The sequence below is a fragment of the Delphinus delphis genome, chromosome 10 (genome assembly GCF_949987515.2).
Source record: "Delphinus delphis chromosome 10, mDelDel1.2, whole genome shotgun sequence".
Lineage (NCBI taxonomy): Eukaryota > Metazoa > Chordata > Mammalia > Artiodactyla > Delphinidae > Delphinus > Delphinus delphis.
In genome coordinates this window covers 61,890,486-61,909,771 of record NC_082692.2, presented here as the reverse complement: position 1 = coordinate 61,909,771, position 19,286 = coordinate 61,890,486, and the positions used below count along the sequence as shown (strand labels likewise).

Below are 19,286 nucleotides of genomic sequence, written 5' to 3'. Positions count from 1 at the left end.
AATCACCTCCTATTCTCTCGTTTGGGTTCCACCCCCAACAGGCCTGTGCATCATCGAATCTGTGTTTGAAGGTGAAGGCTCCGCCACCCTGATGTCTGCCAACTATCCGGACGGCTTCCCCGAGGACGAGCTCATGACATGGCAGTTCATCATCCCCGCGCACCTGCGGGCGAGCGTCTCCTTCCTCCACTTCAATGTCTCCAACTGCGTGAAGAAGGAGGAGCGGGTTGAGTACTGCATCCCAGGCTCCACCACCAACCCCGAGGTGTTCAAGCTGAAGGACAAGCAGCCTGGGAACATAGCCGGGAACTTCAACCTCTCTCTGCAGGGCTGTGACCAAGATGCCCAAAATCCAGGCATTCTCCGGCTGCAGTTTCAAGTATTGGTCCAACATCCACAAAATGAAAGCAGTAAGTAAGCCCCACTTTCCTTCCCCTCCCCCTCCTCCAGTGCCTTCTTTCCTTCCTGGGTAGTCTGCTTGGGCTGAGGTTCCCTTCCTACTTCTTGTCTGTGGCTCTGGCACACTTGGACTCTGGACCCTGTAAGACTTTCAGGAAGTGCGTTGCTAGGCAGTGAGACCAGGTCACTGGTGAATGCCGGGCATACTGTTCCACTTCAGCACAGTAAGAAGCTAAGATGATCTTGCATTCAGGGTGATACGTTGTTTTTAATGAAGACATTGGAAGGTTACCTTCTAGAGCTCATGTCTTGACTGACCCTACAGTGTGGATCAGGATGTCACCAGCACCGTGAGCAGTGATGATAACACTTTTATTGTCTGAGTGCCAAGCCCTGCCCTAAGCACACCACTCACATGGTCTCAGCTAATCCTTATTACAGCCTTGCAGGGGAGACAGGAATTACCTTCATTTATTGATGAGAAACCAGAAGTTTCAGAAAGGTTATGGAATTAGCCCAGTATCACACAGCTTGCCAGGAGCAGAGCAATCTCAGAACCCAGAGCCCCTGCTTCTGGACCACGCAGAACCCCAGGTTCTGTGAGAATGAGGTTGTGTATCATTCCACACACATTTACTGAGATGCCGTGACTACAGCGAGGCTGTATGCCCAGGGCACAACACTGAAGGAGGCACCCGCTCTGAGGAGCTCCCTCTCACAGAGGCTCTCACCCTCAGGGTTGTGTCAGTTCAAGGTCAGTCCCCGAGAGTAAGCACCTCCTTAAAACTTACTCTCTGGGATTGCCCTTGCTTCACGGAGAGGAGTGGCAGGGATCCTGAGAAAAAGGTACAGGATGAGTTCGGAGGGGCTATTCCTGGGGCTCATCTATGAGCTGGAGTCTGTGAGTTGTGACAGGTGGTCTTGAACCAGGACATCTGTGATGTGTGCTGACGATGGGGTCTGCCCACAGAGTCGATTCTCATCCTTGTTTTTGATATTATTTACTTCCGGGAAGTAGACAGAACCAGGCAGAGAAATTGAGAATGTGAAATGGCATGGCTGATAAACACCTGAAAAGTGACCACGTGGGATCCACTCCCAGCGTTGCCCATCTGACACTGTCTTGGGAGTGCCCGCTCGGCACCCACCTGGAGCCCGGCTCCTCAGGAAGCCTCAGTTCCTTCATATCTTGACCCAAGATTCCTTCTAATTCACAATAACCGTATACAAGGCATAACTTTATATATACATGTGTGTATGTGCATGTGTGTCCACTGACACATTTTGATGACTCTATGTCACAATTTTATCAGAATGTTGAAAACAGCCATGAAGGGATTCAGAAATGGAGTGGCTTTGAGTTTTAGAAGACGCAGGGATTTGTTTATCATCTCAGTCACGGTGAAGTGCTACTGATTAATTCTGTTTCCTGTAACATCAGCTGGGTTGATTTCTAAATATAATCAAATTGTTAAGCATGCTATTACCAGCATCAAGAAGGATATGGCTTCAGTTTTGAGGTAAATAGTGGTTAACTGCACTTTAGATGTGTTTAGCACGGTCAAGGCTTTACATCAAGCATGGTTTGCATTTTTCTAGGCAAGTGAGTGAACTTGGCCAGCAGAAGTATCTTTACTTAGGCGATGCTGGAGTCCCTGAGAGCTCTGATTTCTGGACATCTCCATCTTGATCCTCTGAATCCCAACGTGGACCCTAAGTTTCAAGAGATTGCCCAAGGCTGCCAGCCCTGTGCACTCACACGTTTGTCTGGTTCTGTAAATATGTGTGGACAGCTTGTTTTGCAGGCAGCATGGCCCAGTGGTTAAAGGCACTTACTCTGGAATTGGCCTGCGTGGATTCGAAATCCTGATTCCCCTACTTACTGTGTGAGCCTGGGCAAGTCACTTAACTCCTGTGTGACTCAGTTTATCTTCAAGTAGAGATAATAGGACTGTCCTCGTAGGGGTGTTGTGAGGAGCAATGAGGTGGCAGTGCCTGGCAGATAGTAAGCACTCTTTAAATGTTATCCTGCAAGGCTCTAGGTCAAGGAAGGGATACAAAGTTGAAAAAGACACAGCACTGGTCTTTAGACATTAGCCTGTAATCCAGAAGACAGATGAGACTTATAGGATGCAGGAGGTCACTTCCCAGAAGGAGTTTCTTCTTTTTATTTTCTTTTCATATCTTGTTGATTTTATTTTAATAGTTGCAATCTGGGTACCCTATTGGTGTAACATTTGGTCTCTACATGGGTGGCCATTTCTCCACGGGCTCCTCTGGGGATGCAGCGGATAGTTGTAGGTGCCCAGGACTCTATACACTGTGCATCACTGGGATGGACGGAGTTCTCCAGGGTGGGGTCTCCGTTCTGTCAGCCGATTCTGTCTGTTATTTTCATTCACTCTCTTCATCAGCTGGTGGTAACAAATGCTGTTGGTCTGGTTTCTCTCTTGTACTTTCTTGCACAGATGATGGATGTTTCAGAGGAAATTTTGGTGGGCATCTCTACCCACTTGGCTCTCTTCCATACCTTGGCACTGTCTCTGCACTTGTATTGGCAGGGGTCGTCCCCTGCGTCCTTTCCTGAGTGCTTGTGGTCGGCTGTTCCCTGCTTGTGGTTGGTTGTTCTGTGCTTGTAATTGGTTGTTCCCCAACTGTGGTTGGTTGTTCTGTGCTAGGGGTGGTTGTTCCATGCTTGTGTTTGTTTTGTACTTATGGTTGGTTGGTCCATATCTGTGTTAAACTCCTATGGTTTGCCAGCAACTTCAACCATGCCGAAGCCTCCCAGTGGTCTGCGCCAGGGTTCCTGATCTCCCTACATACACCTTCTCCTAGGCAGTGAGGAGCCACACTCTTCAGCTTTGCTTGGTCCTCAGGTCACTGCTCCAGCCAATGGTAGTCCTGGGATGGCTTAGTCATCACAAAACACCCCTCCTAACACCCTGAGGGGTGGTGAGAGGAGGGAGGGGGATGCACAAGGAAATTTCTGTGGGTGATGAATATATTCACTATCTTGATTATGTTGATGTATATACAGGTGTGTATATAGGTTCAAAACTAGGCAAATATACACCTTAGATATGTACAGATTATTGTAATTCAATTATTGCTCAGTAGAGCTGCTTAAAAATTATGTTCTCTGTAAGAAAACAAACAATTTCGGAAAGAAAAGAACAATTTTTGGTGAGGGAGAGTAGTTTATTACTGACATTGTTTAGAAATCCTAGAGCATAGTGACAATAAAAACAAGCCTGGATTTACTCAGATTTATTATTGTTTTAAAATTCTCTGTTCCCCTTTATTCCCTCACAGGGAATGAAATATCCCCACTGCCCTGACCTGGATAGGCCACTGCATGACTCCAAGTCACTTAGCAAGAAGGTGTCCTAATCTATGTGGGATTTGTGGCCTCCAGACACTGTTATGGAGGCTGGGGTTGGTGATTTTTCTGTACGGCGAGTTTTTGTCCCTTCTGAGGGTCTTTAGTTGTTTACAGCATAAGGTAGGTTACAACACACACCACTAAGAGGTAGATGGCTGGAAGCAAATCATCTGTGTGCCTTTTTGGTGGGTGCCCTGCCACCCCAAACACATCATGCCTCTCCTCTGGGCCCCCTCTCCCCAGCCCCAGCAGTAGTGCTGAGCCCTTTTTCCTCCTTGCACAGGAGATAAAGTGTTAAGGGGGAATTTGTCTCAGGTGCTCACTGCTCACCCAGTCCTTATTCCCAATGTCTGGCTGACTTTGGACATTGAAGGACCCAGTCTGGTCCTCCACCTCGAAGGACCCCACCTCCATTCCTTGTCACACACCTGCCTCTTCCTTTCTTTCCTCCCCATCAGCAGAGAACTTGTGACACACACTCACCCCCTGGATGAAGGAGCCTTTCACAAACTGTCAACTTTGTTTTAACCCTCCCTGTTAAAGATTCAGTCTCTGTGGTTGGCTAGCTGGGCCATTGGAGACCAGCAGATAGCTCTGGAGTCCCTGGCTTTGCTCTGCACTTACTGTCTGTACCAGTCGTTACTTGGAGTGGTGGATTTTTCTTGGGTCTCTTGGTCCTGCTCTGGCTGATTTTGACTCATTTTCTTATTCAGACTGTGGCAAGAGACTAATATTGTTGGAGTCTTACTCTCGGGTTTTCTCAAACCCCCTTGAAAGGGTCTTTTTACCTTCATGGCTTTCTTTTGCACCTGGAAAGGCAACAGGGTGAGCCCAGAGTGGCTTTGGTTTGGGGGAGGAGGATGGTGACTGAGTGGAAACGGAGGCTTCATGAGAAGGGGTGTGCATTGAGAAGGGGATTTGTACCCAGCAAGGACAAGTTCAGAGGCTTAGCGGGGGAGTCTTTAGGAAAAAGCGGAGCATGAAGAAGGCATTCTGACATTGCCACTGTCTCTGAACTTGGGTTGACAGGGGCTCTTCTTTCGTTCCTTTCTTTGGTGCTGGGAGTGAGTCGTTGTACATGTGTGTGCAGGTCCCCTTGGTCATAGCAGAGCCTCCCATTGCCTACCCAGGGAGACTGCCCTTCTCCTATGTCAATGACCCCTGGACAGTGAGGCTCCACACCCTTCAGTTTTGCTAGGTCAGCAAGCACTATCCCCAGCCAGTGGTGTCTAAGGGGTAGGCTTAGACTAAAGAAGGTGCCACTCTTGACACTTCCAGGGTGGGGCATGCTGGGAGGCCTCGAGATTGTGGCTGGAGAAAGGGAGTGTTTCCTCAACACCCTCTAAAGACATGTCCCAAACTGACCTGCCACCCCTCCTCGTCTCCCCACGTTCAGTCCCTGTGGTGCACGTGGCAGGGAAAAGGGGATTCCTCCAAACAATTTCCCACGGCCACCCCCATTCAGTGGTTCATTCTGTTGTCTCCCTCCCCATCACTACCATGTCTCGTTTATCCATCTGAATGTCTGTGTCCCACTAAACTCCCAATCAGGCATCTTGTCTTATTCCTCTCTTTTCCTACACTCAGCACAGTTTCCAGCGCATTCCAGGCCCTCCATAAACACTGTCGCACTAATCTGAGGAGGCAGCCTCTTGTCCAAAGTGGCTTGAGAGCCAGATGCACTGCCCAAAGGCACAACCCCTCAGAAGGGGCAAGGTAGATGGGACACAGTGGGAGCACTAGGAGCCTGGCTGCTGGGGGAAGCAGACAAGGACAAGAGCATCAAAAACAGAGTGGAGGCAGAGCTGGGAGGGTTTCTCAAGCCAAAGAGGATGGCTGTCACAGCAACCATGCAAAGTCAGAGCCTCACCAAGGGTGGAAGCAGCTGTCAGAGGCACCCTGACCCCTCAGCATGCACAGTAGGACCTGACTACAGTGGGCCCAGACTGAAAAAAAACAAATTCTGAATGTGGGCAGCAGGCAGATGTTACCTTGTACCTGATTGTCTCTCCCCCCACCCTACTCTCTACTCTCTCTCTCTACTTTGCTGACAATATCAATTTAGCTAAAACTAGACCCAGGGGACTCCTGCAGAGAATATCTTTCCATGGCTTGAGCACAAGTGTCCTGTGTCTTAAGATGAGTAATGTACAAGCTGCTCTGGCTGATCTGGCCAGCTGTGACCAGATGTGTGAGCATGGATGGCTTACGTTGCCCAAAACGTGCAGTTCAGCAATGTCAGAGAACTTGATTTACATTTGTCTCCACCCAACACATCTTGTTTTTCAGTGCTCCATAACGCACTCTCATCTTTTCTTTTTTTTTTTTTTTTTTGCGGTACGCAGGCCTCTCGCTGTTGTGGCCTCTCCCGTTGCGGAGCACAGGCTCCGGGCGCGCAGGCTCAGCGGCCATGGCTCACGGGCCCAGCCACTCCGTGGCATGTGGGATCCTCCCAGACTGGGGCACGAACCCGTGTCCCCTGCATCAGCAGGCAGACTCTCAACCACTGCGCCACCAGGGAAGCCCCTCTCATCTTTTTTGATGGTACAATACTACCATGCCATACCTGGCATTATTACCACTCCATTACCTGGAGATATAAAAAAAGATTTTGGTCCTCTTGGAGTTTCATCTAATAGTCACCGTAGAGAGAGAACTTCTCTGTTGTCCCACACAGCCTGTCTCTCATTTTCTGATATTATTTCTAAAAGGTTCAAATGGCCCTGCTGATAACAATCATATGAGTTAATAGTAGTCTACCTGTCTATGTTACTCCCTGTAGTGGGAGCAGACTGCTAGCCTACTACCTTTTGCATCCTCTTCTAGCTTCTGGAAGATACGTTTACTTGCTCTGAAAATACCAGCAGAATGAGTGTATCTTCAAGCCCTGTAGGTTTCTGGGTTAACATGATTCAAATAAGGTAGATGGATGTGTTTCCAGAATGTTATAGCAGATACTTCCAGTAACTGATCTGGGTAAATGCTGGTTGTGGAAGTAGTTGCATTGCTTCTTTTTCAGCTTTTATAACCCCCCAGAAGCAACCTGGAGCCCTTAACTAAATGTTGGCGTTGTTTTTGTTTTTTCTTGGGTAACTCCTGCTCTGTGAGTCTTTATTTACTTATTTTTGGCTGTGTTGGGTCTTCATTGCTGCATGCAGGCTTTCTCTAGTTGCGGCAAGGGGGGCTACTCTTCATTGCAGTGCACGGGCTTCTCACTGCAGTGGCTTTTCTTGTTGCGGAGCATGGGCCCTAGGGTGCGCGGGCTTCAGTAGTTGTGGTGCGTGAGCTCAGTAGTTGTGGCTCGTGGGCGTAGTTGCTCCGCGGCATGTGGGATCTTCCCGGACCAGGGATCAAACCCATGTCCCCTGCATTGGCAGGAGGATTCTTAACCACTGCGCCACCAGGGAAGCCCCTCTGTGAGTCTTTAATTTGTCCTGGAAGAGTTGACACATTGTGGCCTCTGACTTATCCCCATGGATAAGTAAGAAATCTCAGGAGTTCCTTGGTGGCCTAGTGGTTAGGATTTGGCGTTCACTCCCTTGGCCTGGGTTCAGTCCCTGGTCGGGGAAGTAAGATCCTGCAAGACTCGAGGTGCGGCCAAAAATTCTTTTCTTTCAAGAGAGAGGCAAAGGGAATCTTAGGATGATGGTACAAGGGGACCCAAGACCATACCTGGGCCCCTTTAGATGAGAGCAGTTGAGAAGGCTCTGGAGAGACTTTTCAGAAAGATAACTTGATGATATACCTAATGTTCTCATAGGTATTGAAAGGAGATTTATACAAGTGGGGGAGAGTTTGGGTGTCAAATTACTGATAAGTACATAGAAACTAAGGAAATGATTTAAATGGCAATAACTAATTCTAGGGAAATAAAATCTTGTGCAAGAAAGAGAATCAATAGCATGGAAATAACGTAACTGTGTAAACACTGTGTTACTATTGTTTACATAGGCATGATAATGTCAACACAGAATAATGATCTAACATTAAAAATATGATGGTAAAGATTGGGAAGATGGGTGGATAGCAAGTGTATGGTTTGGATGTTTGCTGGGCATGTGTACTGTGGGTGTGTGTATGTTGTATACGAGGTGTGGGGTGTGGGCAGGGGGACATGAGTGTGGGTGAAGGAGAGGAAATCCTCATCTTCTTTTGTGGGAAACCAACAAATAATACCTGAAACAGGCTCCCCTGGTGGCTCAGTGGTTAAGAAATCAAGCCAATGCAGGGGACACAGGTTCGAGCTCTGGTGCGGGAAGATCCCACATGCTGTGGAGCAACTGAGTCCGTGCGCCACAACCACTGAGCCTGCACTCTAGAGCCCACGAGCCACAACTGCTGAGCCCACGTGCCTAGAGCCCGAGCTCCACAACAAGAGAAGCCACTGCGGTGGGAAGCCTGCGCACCGCAACAAAGAGTAGCCCCCGCTCACCACAACTAGAGAAAGCCCATGTGCAACAATGATGACACAACGCAGCCAAAAATTAATTAATTAATTAATTAATTTTTAAAAAAACCCTGAAACAGAAATATCTAGAAGCAGCAATAGAAGCATGTTGTTGGGTGCTGTGGATGTAATTGTAAAGAGAACCTGCTAAAAGAGTTGAAAGTTGTTATTCTGGGGAGTGGTCACAGTGGGGAGGGAGTTTTGTTTTCATAACAAACCTTAGAAAACTATTTGATTCGTTAAACCAGTGGTTCTCAGCCAGGAGCAATTTGCCCCCCAAGGGACATGTGACAATGTCTGAAGACATTTCTGGTTGTTATAATGGAGGGCCATAGGGGTGCTACTGGCATCTAGTGGGTGGAGGCCAGGGATGCTGCTAAACATCTTACAGTGCACAGGACAGCCCCACAACGAAGAATTACCCTGCCCCAAATGTCAATAGTGCCAAGCCAGAGAAACTCTGCTTTAAATTCTGTGCGTGCACTACTTTGATACCGTACAAATTAGGAAAGAGGGAGCGGGTAGGGAGCCTCCTGCAACCTGTGATTGGACCTCGATAAGGGTGAGTGGGGTTTCAGAAGCAAAAGGGCTCCTAACACAGCCAGGGTAGGGGTAGGGAGGGTTTCCCAGAGGTAACAACAAAGATTTTTTTTTTTTTTTTTGCGGTATGTGGTCCTCTCACCTGTTGTGGCCTCTCCCGTTGCGGAGCACAGGCTCCGGACGCGAAGGCTCAACGGCCACGGCTCATGGGCCCAGCCGCTCCGCGGCATGTGGGATCTCCCCGGACCAGGGCACGAACCCGTGTCCCCTGCATCGGCAGGCGGACTCTCAACCACTGCGCCACCAGGGAAGCCCAACGAAGATAAATTTTAAAGGACAGTAAGATATGAGCTGAATGTGGGGCTAGGAGATTGAAAAGCTAACCATTTTCTAAATCAAATCATATTTAAGTTAACAACATTAGCATATATACTCCAGCTCTGCGTATGTCATCTCTCTGATTAAAGCACTATTAGAACTTACAGTAAAATTTACCTAGACATAAGCAATAAGAACTAAAGAAAGGAGTCAGCAGATGTGACAACCATAAGACATTTCTCTAATTTTGCTCCTAATTTGACACTGAGATCCCTGGCAGCCAGTTCAAAAGGAACAATTCTATTAAGTATATGGTTTCTGTTACCAGGAAGGAGGAAGCCTAGCAGACTCTCTTGGGAAACAGAGCTTTCCCAACTGGCACGGGACTTATTTATTCACTGGAGCTGCAGGCAGAGAGGCTAAGATACCTGATAGACAAATCGGCAACACCCATGACTTGCAAAGGCAGCACCACCTTGCATAGGCATCTTCCTAACTTGATGGCTTCTGTAAAAGCAGAACGAATGAAATTAAAAAGCAACTCAGTAAAAAGTGATTTCCAAGGGTTCATAGTGTAGAGCCTTCTGGGGATGACATTATAAAGTCAAATGACTCTTTTATAAAGTAGTCTGGTAATCCATTCTAAAAAGTTGAAAAAATATTCCTATTCTCTCACCTAACAATCAGTTCTGGGATTTTATCCTCAGGAAAAGATAGAAACTAAACATGCACATGTGCTTATTAGAATCTTTTACTTCTAGTGGCGCAATCATAGAAGTGACCTAAAAAAACAATAATTGGGCAATTTTTCCAAATTATATAAGAAATACATACATATTTTCTAACTAAAAATTCAAACATCACAGACAAAGCTAAAATCCCCCCTGACCATCTGTATTGTCCCTACTTCCAGGCCCCCCTCCTAGGGTAACCACAATTATGGGTTTGTTATATTTCTCTCCAAATCTTTTTTCTCTTCATTTAAATATTAAGTACATACATACATAAGTATGTACATGTAGAAATCGCTATTTCATTTTACATAGAGACTTTATAATCAAATGGTGTCATAGTCTAAATATGGTTCTACAACTTGCTGTTTTACCTGATACTATATCTTGGAGGTTCTTATATCAGTATATTTAAATCTCCCTCATTCTTTTCAACTGCTGCGTAATATTCCATTGGTGAAAGTTTCATGGTCTGTTTAACTATTCCAGTATTACTCTAGTCACTGTCACAGCACTGACATACACATGAGGGCATATATACGCATGTCACACTGCTGGGTTATAGGGGTGTAGGGTTTTTATTTTTATACTATACACTTTCTTTTAATTTGCTTTTCTCTGATTATAAGTAGTATTACAAGTGATATTAACAACACTTCATATTTTGGCTACTTGGACATTTATATTTCCTTTACTGTGAACTTCTCCATTATTCTCTGTAGAAAATATTTTCTCCCAGTGTGTCCCTTGTCCTTTAAACATTATTTATGGTACCTAAGTCAGAAAGATATTTTAATCTTTATTTATTTATTTTTTTGCTTTTATAATTTGTGCTTATTCCACATTTATAAAGATATTCTCTTTGTTTTTATTTTGGTGACTGCTTTGAAGTACTAGTGTAATTTTATTCTTTTACTAATGGGAGAGACCATTCTCCTGGCCCAGCCTATGGAATACTTCATCTTTTTGTCATTTATTTGAAATGTAGCATTTATTAGAGATTAAATTATAATATCTATGGTTCCATCCTGTCTGTGAATCTTGTATCCCTGCACTAATACCAGCTGTTGTTAATTACTCTTCATAGAGGGAGAATATTTAAATAGGTGACGCTAAATCTCCCTTAGATGACTAAGATTAATGAATATTTTAAAAGCTTAGTAAATATGAAAACTATATGGTAAAATAAGTGTATCTGCATAAAATAATGAAGTAAAATCTGAGTATAAAATTTTATATACGCCATACTGTTAAATAGGCGAAAATATGCATGCATACGCACAAGGACTAAAATGAGTTTGAAGAAATGAAAGCAGTTACATAAGGATGGACAAAATGCAGTCCACTGACTTTCTTTTTAAATTTTGTTTCAAGCTATCGTAATGTTTTCTTAATAATAAAAAAATTTCCCAGTGTCCCCCAGCCATGAGAGATTTTGTGCTCATTTTTGCCATCTCACGGGGCTCATCCTGATCCATTCTTCATGCCTGTTTTCTGTTTGTGGTTCCAGATAAAACCTACGTGGTTGACTTGAGTAACGAGCAAGCCATGTCACTGACCATCGAGCAACGGCCCGGCAAACTGAGCCGCAAATTTGTCCCCGGCTGCTTCGTGTGTCTGGACTCTCGGACCTGCAGCACCAACCTCACCCTGACAGCTGGCTCCAAACACAAGATCTCCTTCCTTTGTGATGATCTGACCCGCCTGTGGATCAACGCCGAGAAAACCATAAGTACGCCCCTGCCCCTTCAGTGTGCTCCTCCCGGGCTGTGGGAGTTCTCCCCTCCCTGCCCTGTCTTAGTGGGGTCCACTGGGTGGTTTGTAAATAGTATGATCAGAAATGCCCCCGGCAGTGAGGGTGAGCAAGGGCAACCAAGAAGCACAGAGCAAGGTGGAAACACACCCACTTTGAGACCAGCAGCCTCCGTGGGAACATGCATCTTTCAGAAGCAAGTGGCATCCGCCGTGTCCATGCTCACGTCTCCTCTGTCCAGCCTCCAGTCTCCCTCCTGTGAAATCTCGTAGCCTTCCCCAACCTCCCCCATGCGCATGCCCCCTGCTTCCACGCTCACTGCTCACTTGTCTTCTGTTGCATGAGACCAAGTCTTGAGCTCAAAAACTTTGGCTTCTTCCATTTTTTATCCCTTTAGCTACTAGCCATGCCCGACATGTGCTAGTCACATAGAAATGTTTAATCAGTGGAGGGCAGCAAAACCAATAGTCACCTCCTTGCTGGGCCACCATCATCTCTGATGTGGATGCTCTTAGGGTCTCCACTGAGGCAGTAGCTAAAGCCGCGAGAGGCAAAGCAGCCAGCCCGAGGCCACCCCATTAGGAAGCGGCAGATCTGAAACGCCAGCTGAGATCTCTCCAACTCTGCTCCCAGCTCTAACCACTACGCGAACTGCCTCCCCACAGGCAGGGACACTGGGCAGCAGGGCTGGGTGAAGGGAAAAACCTGTACCCTGCCCACGTGGCACTTAGCATCTAAGACACAGGTTGTCTTAGTTGAGAACTTGAGCAAACAAGAAGAGAAAATTTCAACCCTGAATACTCCCCAGAAGTTGTTCTGCCAGTTTAGTGGAGAGTAAGAATGCAAGAGCAGGAGGGAAGCTAGGAAAGGGGCGTCAAGGAGGCAGGAGCGCAGGACAGAGCAGGAGAGGAGAGACCAAAGGGAAAAGCGAGAAAGCCTCGGGCTGACTTGAGAGCTGGAGAGGATGCACTTCCGGTTTCCTCCCAGCCTGGGTACCACGAACCCCTCTTTCGTAGGCTGCCTGGACCACCGGTACTGCCACAGGAAGGCCTACTCGCTCCAGGTGCCGTGGTACATCCTCCAGCTGCCTGTGCAGCTGCACGACTTCTCCTGGAAGCTGCTGGTGCCCAAAGACAGCATCAGCCTGGCACTGGTGCCTGCCCAGAAGCTGCAGCAGCACACTCACGAGAGGGTTTGCAACACCAGCTTCAGCTACCTCGTGGCCAGTGCCGTTCCCGGCCAGGACCTTTACTTCGGCTCCTTCTGCTCTGGAGGCTCCATCGAGCAGATTCAGGTGAAGCAGAACGTCTCAGTGACCCTCCGTGCCTTTGCCCCCAGCTTCCAGCAAGAGGCCTCCAGGCAGAGCCTGACCGTGTCCTTTGTCCCCCACTTCAAAGGTAAGGTGGTCTTTCACTCTCTCCCCATCTCGATGCCCTCTTAGCCTTTCTTATGGGGACACTTATCTTATTTTGGTTTTCTGATCGTCTCAATTGTCAATTTGAAGAGAAGGGATAGCTGAGTGGGCTGTTCCTTATACAAGATGATGAGTCCTAATCCTGACTTTACCATTAACCTAGTGTGGAAAATTCCAGGAGTTAGAAATAAGACTGTCTGACAGTGGGAGGTGATGGTTGGTAGGCAGCAGAACAAATAATCAGGTTCAAGGCTTTTTTGGAAGCAGGCAGGGCATAAATGAGAACTAACCAAATATTCCCAAGTCCTGGATTCTTGAAGTGGTAACATACAAATCCTTATGCAGATATTTTTATGATTCTGCTTTGACAATTCAGAACGCAGTTTGGAGGGCACAGAGGAAGGAATACTGGGAGAGAGATGAATCTCTAGAGCGTTCTTCTGCATGAGGGAGCAGACCCCTCCTGGGAGGCTAGTGTATGATCTTCTCAGGCAGCAAGTGAGGTTTAAATTGGTCACAACGGTGAACTCTACATTGTTGATTTTAAAATTCACAGTCACCACTACAAGTTGCTAAGTTAATTTTTAAAACTGACCAAGACCTTAATTCAAGGTTTACCCTGTAATTTTGTTCTCAGAGGCATGAGTGGGAGGGAAATGAATCTGGCCGTAAGATTAAGGTCATTCCACGTTGCCTGGTATCTCCAAGGTTACCAGAGAAACTCCTTCTGGGGAATCTTTGAAAATAAGACACACCATCCTCAATGTGGAGTGTTGGGGTTTTATCTCACCTGAAGATAAGGAGTGGATTAGTTGACATGTCAGAGACCCTTTCAACTTTGCAACCAGAAAGAATTCTTCCCAGAACCTGAAGTTTTCTAAATCTGCAAAATAGAAATCAGTATACACCAGTCCCACCATGGAGCAGGGCGTTGGATAGACATTAGCTCCATTGAGGGCATTTCTGAAAGGAAGCTGAGACAACCACCAGTTTGGCAAACTGGCCTGTTTTGTGTTTGTTTGTTTGGTTGGTTGTTTGGTTGGTTTTTTCAAAAGGCCCGAGAACCTAATCTGAGACTCTATTCCTTTGCTGACCAATATGGTAGCCACTGGCCACACGTGGCAATTTAAATTTAAATTAATAGTAAACAAAATTAAAAATTCAGGTCTTCAGTCACACCAAGCACGTTTCAAGTCTTCAACAGACACATGCGGCTGTGGCTACTCTCTTAGCCAGTGCAGATCCAGAGCCTCTCCATCATGGCAGGAAGCTCTGTAGTCTGGACAGTATAGCATCATCTCCTCCACCCTCCTATTCTCTCCATCCTGATTGAGTGAAACAACATCTGAGTGGATTCTCTTCCTTTTCCTGCAGAGGAAGGTGTTTTCACAGTGACCCTGGACACGAAAAGCAAGGTCTACCTGAGGACCCCTAACTGGGACAAGGGCCTACCATCCCTCACCTCCGTGTCCTGGAACATCAGCGTGCCCCAAGACCAGGTGGCCTGCCTGACCTTCCTCAAAGAGCGGACGGGCGTGGTCTGCCAGACAGGGCGTGCGTTCATGATCATCCAGGAGCAGCGGGCCCACACCGAGGAGATCTTCAGCCTGGAGGAGGAGGTGCTGCCCAAGCCAAGCTTCCGCTATCACAGCTTCTGGGTCAACATCTCCAACTGCAGCCCCATGAGCAAGAAGCAGCTGGACCTGCTTTTCTGGGTCTCGCTTACCCCAAGGACCATGGGTAAGGTCTTTCGGGGGTGGTGGTGGATAGCAGTTGGTAGCTGAGGGATCAGGAGCAAGACTGGAAGGCACGTCAGAAAGCATGGATTTGAGTCCTGGCTGTCCATGTATCAGTCAGCTGTTGTGTCAATAATACTGTATAACAAACCACCCCAGAACTCAGTGGCTTGAAAACAGCCATTTGTTATTGCTCACATGTTGGCTGGGCAGTTCTGAGCTGGGCTTGTCAGGGTTCATTCACTCAAGCACCTGTGGGCAGCTGCAGGTTGGTTAGAGGACTTTGTCAGTCTTGGCCGGGCACTCTCACATGTCTGGAGCCCAGCCAAGATCAGCCGTGATAACTGAGATTCCTTGGCTCTCCTCAGCATGGTCTCTTATCCTCCAAACTGGGGCCTGTTCTCATGGCAGAGGCAGAGAGATCCAAGAGAGGCTGGGGGAAGCATGCAAGGTGTCCTGACGCTTAGGTTAGGAACTCATACCCTGTCCCTTTGACAGCATTGGTTTGGTCAGCCCAGATTCAAGGGGTGGACAGGTAGACTCCATTTCTTGATGGGAGGAGCTGCAGGATCACACAGTAAATAAAGGACATGGGTCAGGGCAGGGGAAGAATTAGGGCATTTTGGTAGTCAATCTACTATTAACCTCTTTCTGACATAGGGGAAGTCTCTTTACTCCTCTGATCTTCCTCTGCAGAGAATAGATGATTGTAACTACCCCATAAAATTATCACTGGGGATTCAATGTTGGTGATTAAACTGTGAGGACCTGGAAAGTGTGACACAGATACATGATGCTGGCTTTTTTTATTTAGTCCAGTGAAACATTAGAATCCTTGAATGCCCTCAGTCGTGGGCCTCAGAGCCATGATGAGGATTTTGCCTTTATGCCCAAAGTGGTAGTATCCACTGAAGAGTTTCAGGCAATCTGTGGTGGGGCCATGTTAGCCCTTGATTCCAAGATAGTCACAGAGCACCACAGAGTGTTGGAACCACGGAGTTTTTTTCCCCAGCCCCTTCCCTTCTGGGTGGTCAGATAGACTGTGTGTCCACCCAAGGCCACACAGGTGGTTAGCAGCAAGAGAACCGACGGGGACCAGAAGCCACAAGTGAAAAGCTCGCCCACACTCTCAGATTGGCTCCTGAGTTTTCTTCCTCTCTTACATTCATTTTCTGTCATTTATTTCTAGTCCTATTTTCTCACAGTCTCACCTTTTGTTTTCTTATTGAACAAGCCAGAAATTCTAAATCCTGGTTTGGTGCAGGGCTCTCTCTCTGATATATTTTCTTTTTCCTTTGTACAACTGTAGGAGAAGGACAGCACACATGAAACAACCCTCTCCTTAACTCCTTCACCTCTGACTTTTGACTCCTTGCTTTCTTCTACACCCCCTGCTCTTCTCTCCTCCAACATGGGCTGTGGCGATCAGGGGAGCACAGCTGGGATAGGCCAGGAGTAGCCTTTGGAATAGATCTGGTAGGTCCCCCAGTTTGTTTTAGTTATCTTTCACTGCATAACAAACTATTCCAAGATTTAGTGGCTTAGACAATAACCTTTTTTTTTTGCTCACAATTCCATGGGTCAGGAATTTGGATGGAGCACAGCAGGTGGCTCATCTCTGCTCTAAGATATGAGGGGCCTCAGCCAGATGCCTTGAATAGCTAGAGGGGGGCTGGGATGGTTCACCTTTGCTCACTTTCAAGGCTGGGAGCCTTGGTTTGTCTTCCTCATGGAGTCTCCACATGGCTACTTGGGCTTCCTCACAGCATGGTCTCAGCATAGTCAGACTTCTTACATGGTGGCTGGCTTTTCCTCAGGAAGCGCAGGAAGCTGCCAGGTTTCTAAAAGGTTAGGTCCACACCAGCACAGCCCATATTCAGGAGGAAAGGAAACAGATTCCCCTTAAAGGGAGGAGCAGCATGTGCGTACGAGGAGGGAAGGAATGGATGGTAGCCATCTTTGAAGACTGTCTACTGGAGTTCATCACCAGCCTGACACCAAGTGTCTCCCCATTCTCCTCCCTTGTGTCTCTGTTCACAGACCTGACTGTCATCATCCTCGCGGTGGTGGGAGGTGGCGCCTTACTGCTGTTTGCCCTCGGACTCATCATTTGCTTTGTGAAAAAGAAGTAGGTGGAATTTCTCGAACTGTCTTCACCTGAGCTGACACCTCCTTACATCACACAGACCAGAGCTGTCATTAATTATTGACTTTTCCCCTTGCTTTCCATTTTCCCCCGCAAAGATCAATGTTAAATAATATTGCCAGGGCGGGTACTTCCCTAGCAGTCCAGTGGTTAAGACTCCGTGCTTCCAGTGCAGGGGGCGCCGGTTCAATCCCTGGTCGAGGAACTAAGGTCCCACGTGCTATGCAGTGCGGCCAAAAAAATAAATATTGCAGGGGGTGAATTCCCTGGCAGTCCAGCAATTAGGACTCCAACCTTTCACTGCCGAGGGTGCGGGTTGGATCCCTGTTTGGGGAACTAAGATCCTGCAAGCCACCTGGCGTGGCCAAAAAAAAGAGAAGTGGAAAATAAATAATATTACTGGATGTGAATTATGCTTGGAGGGGGAAAAAATCCCCTACCTAGTAGGAAAAAAAAATACACATGCGGTGACATTTTAGCCTGCAGTTTTACGCAGCTGCCTCAGCATAAGTCCCCTGTGAATCATTTACTGTCTGCTCATCAGACTGTGGTCCTCACAGGGGTGATCTTGGCAGGAAAACGCTCCCGTAGACCCTGCCAGACCAGGCCTGTGAACCCGCTCCCCCCGTCACCTTGAGGAAAACACACTCACGCTGCCCAGCTTGTTCTCCTCCAGTTTCTTAAACAAACTGTCTGTTTTATGCTTGTTTATTGGCCTCCAGACAAGCATCAGAAAGCCAGCCCTGTGGGCAAGAGGAAGGAAGACCCAGTTAACTGACTCAGTCTCACCTTCCACCCCCTCAGGATAACAGCTTCTGTTTTATGAGAGGAAAGTGTTGACCTTTTTAGACAGAGTACATGCTGCTGCCAGATTTCATCAGTTCTGCTCCTATTTCTAATTAAAGCCATGGGGGCGGGGGGAATCTATTTCCCTTAGCAAAAAACTAAAAAAAGATTTTTTTTATTAACTGGGGCCATGAGCAAACAATTGAAATTGCTGATCAGAAATGTCTCTACTGATGAGGGTGGGTTGGCAGGTTCGGGGGAGGCGTCTTCTCTGTGAAATGTGATTGCACACATCTGGCATGAGGGAAAAGGACTTCTTTTAAAGAAACATCATTGTATCACTCCTCTCAGGAAACTTTCCTGTCTGGGGTGCACAGTATGTTCCACCCAGATGGGAAAGCATGGCATTAACACTGGGCCCCAGGTTCCTCATCAGGAGGGAATTGGACGAGGGGAGGGGCCAGCACTTGCCTCCATCCCTAAAGTGCCCCAGTCCCGGCCTGGGAATTACCAGCCCCTGCCTTGCTGTGGGGGAGGCCACCGGCTGGCAGGTTTGCATAAGGCTTGTCTGTCCCCAAGTTGGGTTGGGAGGGAGGACGGGTTCCTGCCATGAGAAGGAGGGCAGACAGTGCCGCTGAACTTGGTCATGAAGCATGTACTTCCTGAGGGTCTCCTGGGCCCTAGGAACCAGGAGAGGTGCTGGGGATACACAAGACACAGTCTTTTCTCCTGCCGTCTATGGGGGCAGAGGGACTAAAGAAGCAGGCAAATAAGGAGGCGGTGTCAGGACAGTGTGAGAAGAGCTTGGTGGGGACAAGCAAGGTGCTGTAGGAGCACATGGGCGGAGCATTGCTACAAGGCTTCAGGCTGGAGGCCTTGCAGCCTGTCATCCTGGCCAGGGAACCCAGTGTTACAAGCTACATGTACTAGATTTATTTTTATCTGAGAAAAGTACAGGTTCACAATGAGTGAACCGCCAGCCATGCATTATGTGGTCCATTATGCTAATTGAGCTACTGTCCTCCATTTGAATCTCTGGTCAGCTAAAAAGTCAGCATCCCCTGCTTTTCACTGGTGGAGATGGAGGGCGAGGCTTTGTTTTCCGAGGCAGGGAGTGCAAATGCCCATCCATGTCCAATACCAAAGAACATTACAAACCAAGCATTAATGGTGTTAGGGAGGAACCCGGGCACCCCAGCCTGACTTTTGTCTTCTTTGTAGCTCTTTCCTCTTTTGGAGGTTACTGCTGAAGGGACTGGATCCCTCTGCTGATGCTGAGTCCTACTGTCCCCAACTCCAGCTAAAAACTAAGATACAACCTTCCTGAGGTTGTATCTGAGTGTCGTATGCTATCATTTAGAAACTAGATGGTCGTAGTTTGTGCCCATGCAAAACTGAGATGAAGCGTTAGCTACAGGAAAGAACTCAGAGAGTTATAGAAGGTTGACCTAGGTACACCCGTGCTTGATGTGGTTGGTTTGGGACACCACCTGTCTCTGCTAGGAAAGAGAGGTTGTCAGATGTCTCTACCTTTGGATACCACGCAGGTATCAAAGCAAACTCAGGCACAGAGGGTGTTAACAGTGCCCTCTCTAAACCACTCTCTGCTCCTGTTTCCACCTTAAAAACTGGAG

General features: G+C 47.4%; 1 protein-coding gene across 1 annotated transcript in view; it reads left to right on the top strand.

Moving 5' to 3' along the window:
- Positions 1-19,286, top strand: part of CDCP1 (CUB domain containing protein 1) — a 56,589-nt gene that overhangs the window by 32,501 nt on the left and 4,802 nt on the right. Inside the window, exons 4-8 of the mRNA XM_060022327.1 lie at positions 42-410; positions 11,328-11,549; positions 12,587-12,967; positions 14,359-14,724; positions 16,761-16,848. Coding sequence (XP_059878310.1) covers positions 42-410; positions 11,328-11,549; positions 12,587-12,967; positions 14,359-14,724; positions 16,761-16,848 — 1,426 coding nt within the window. The remainder of the gene's footprint in view (positions 1-41; positions 411-11,327; positions 11,550-12,586; positions 12,968-14,358; positions 14,725-16,760; positions 16,849-19,286) is intronic.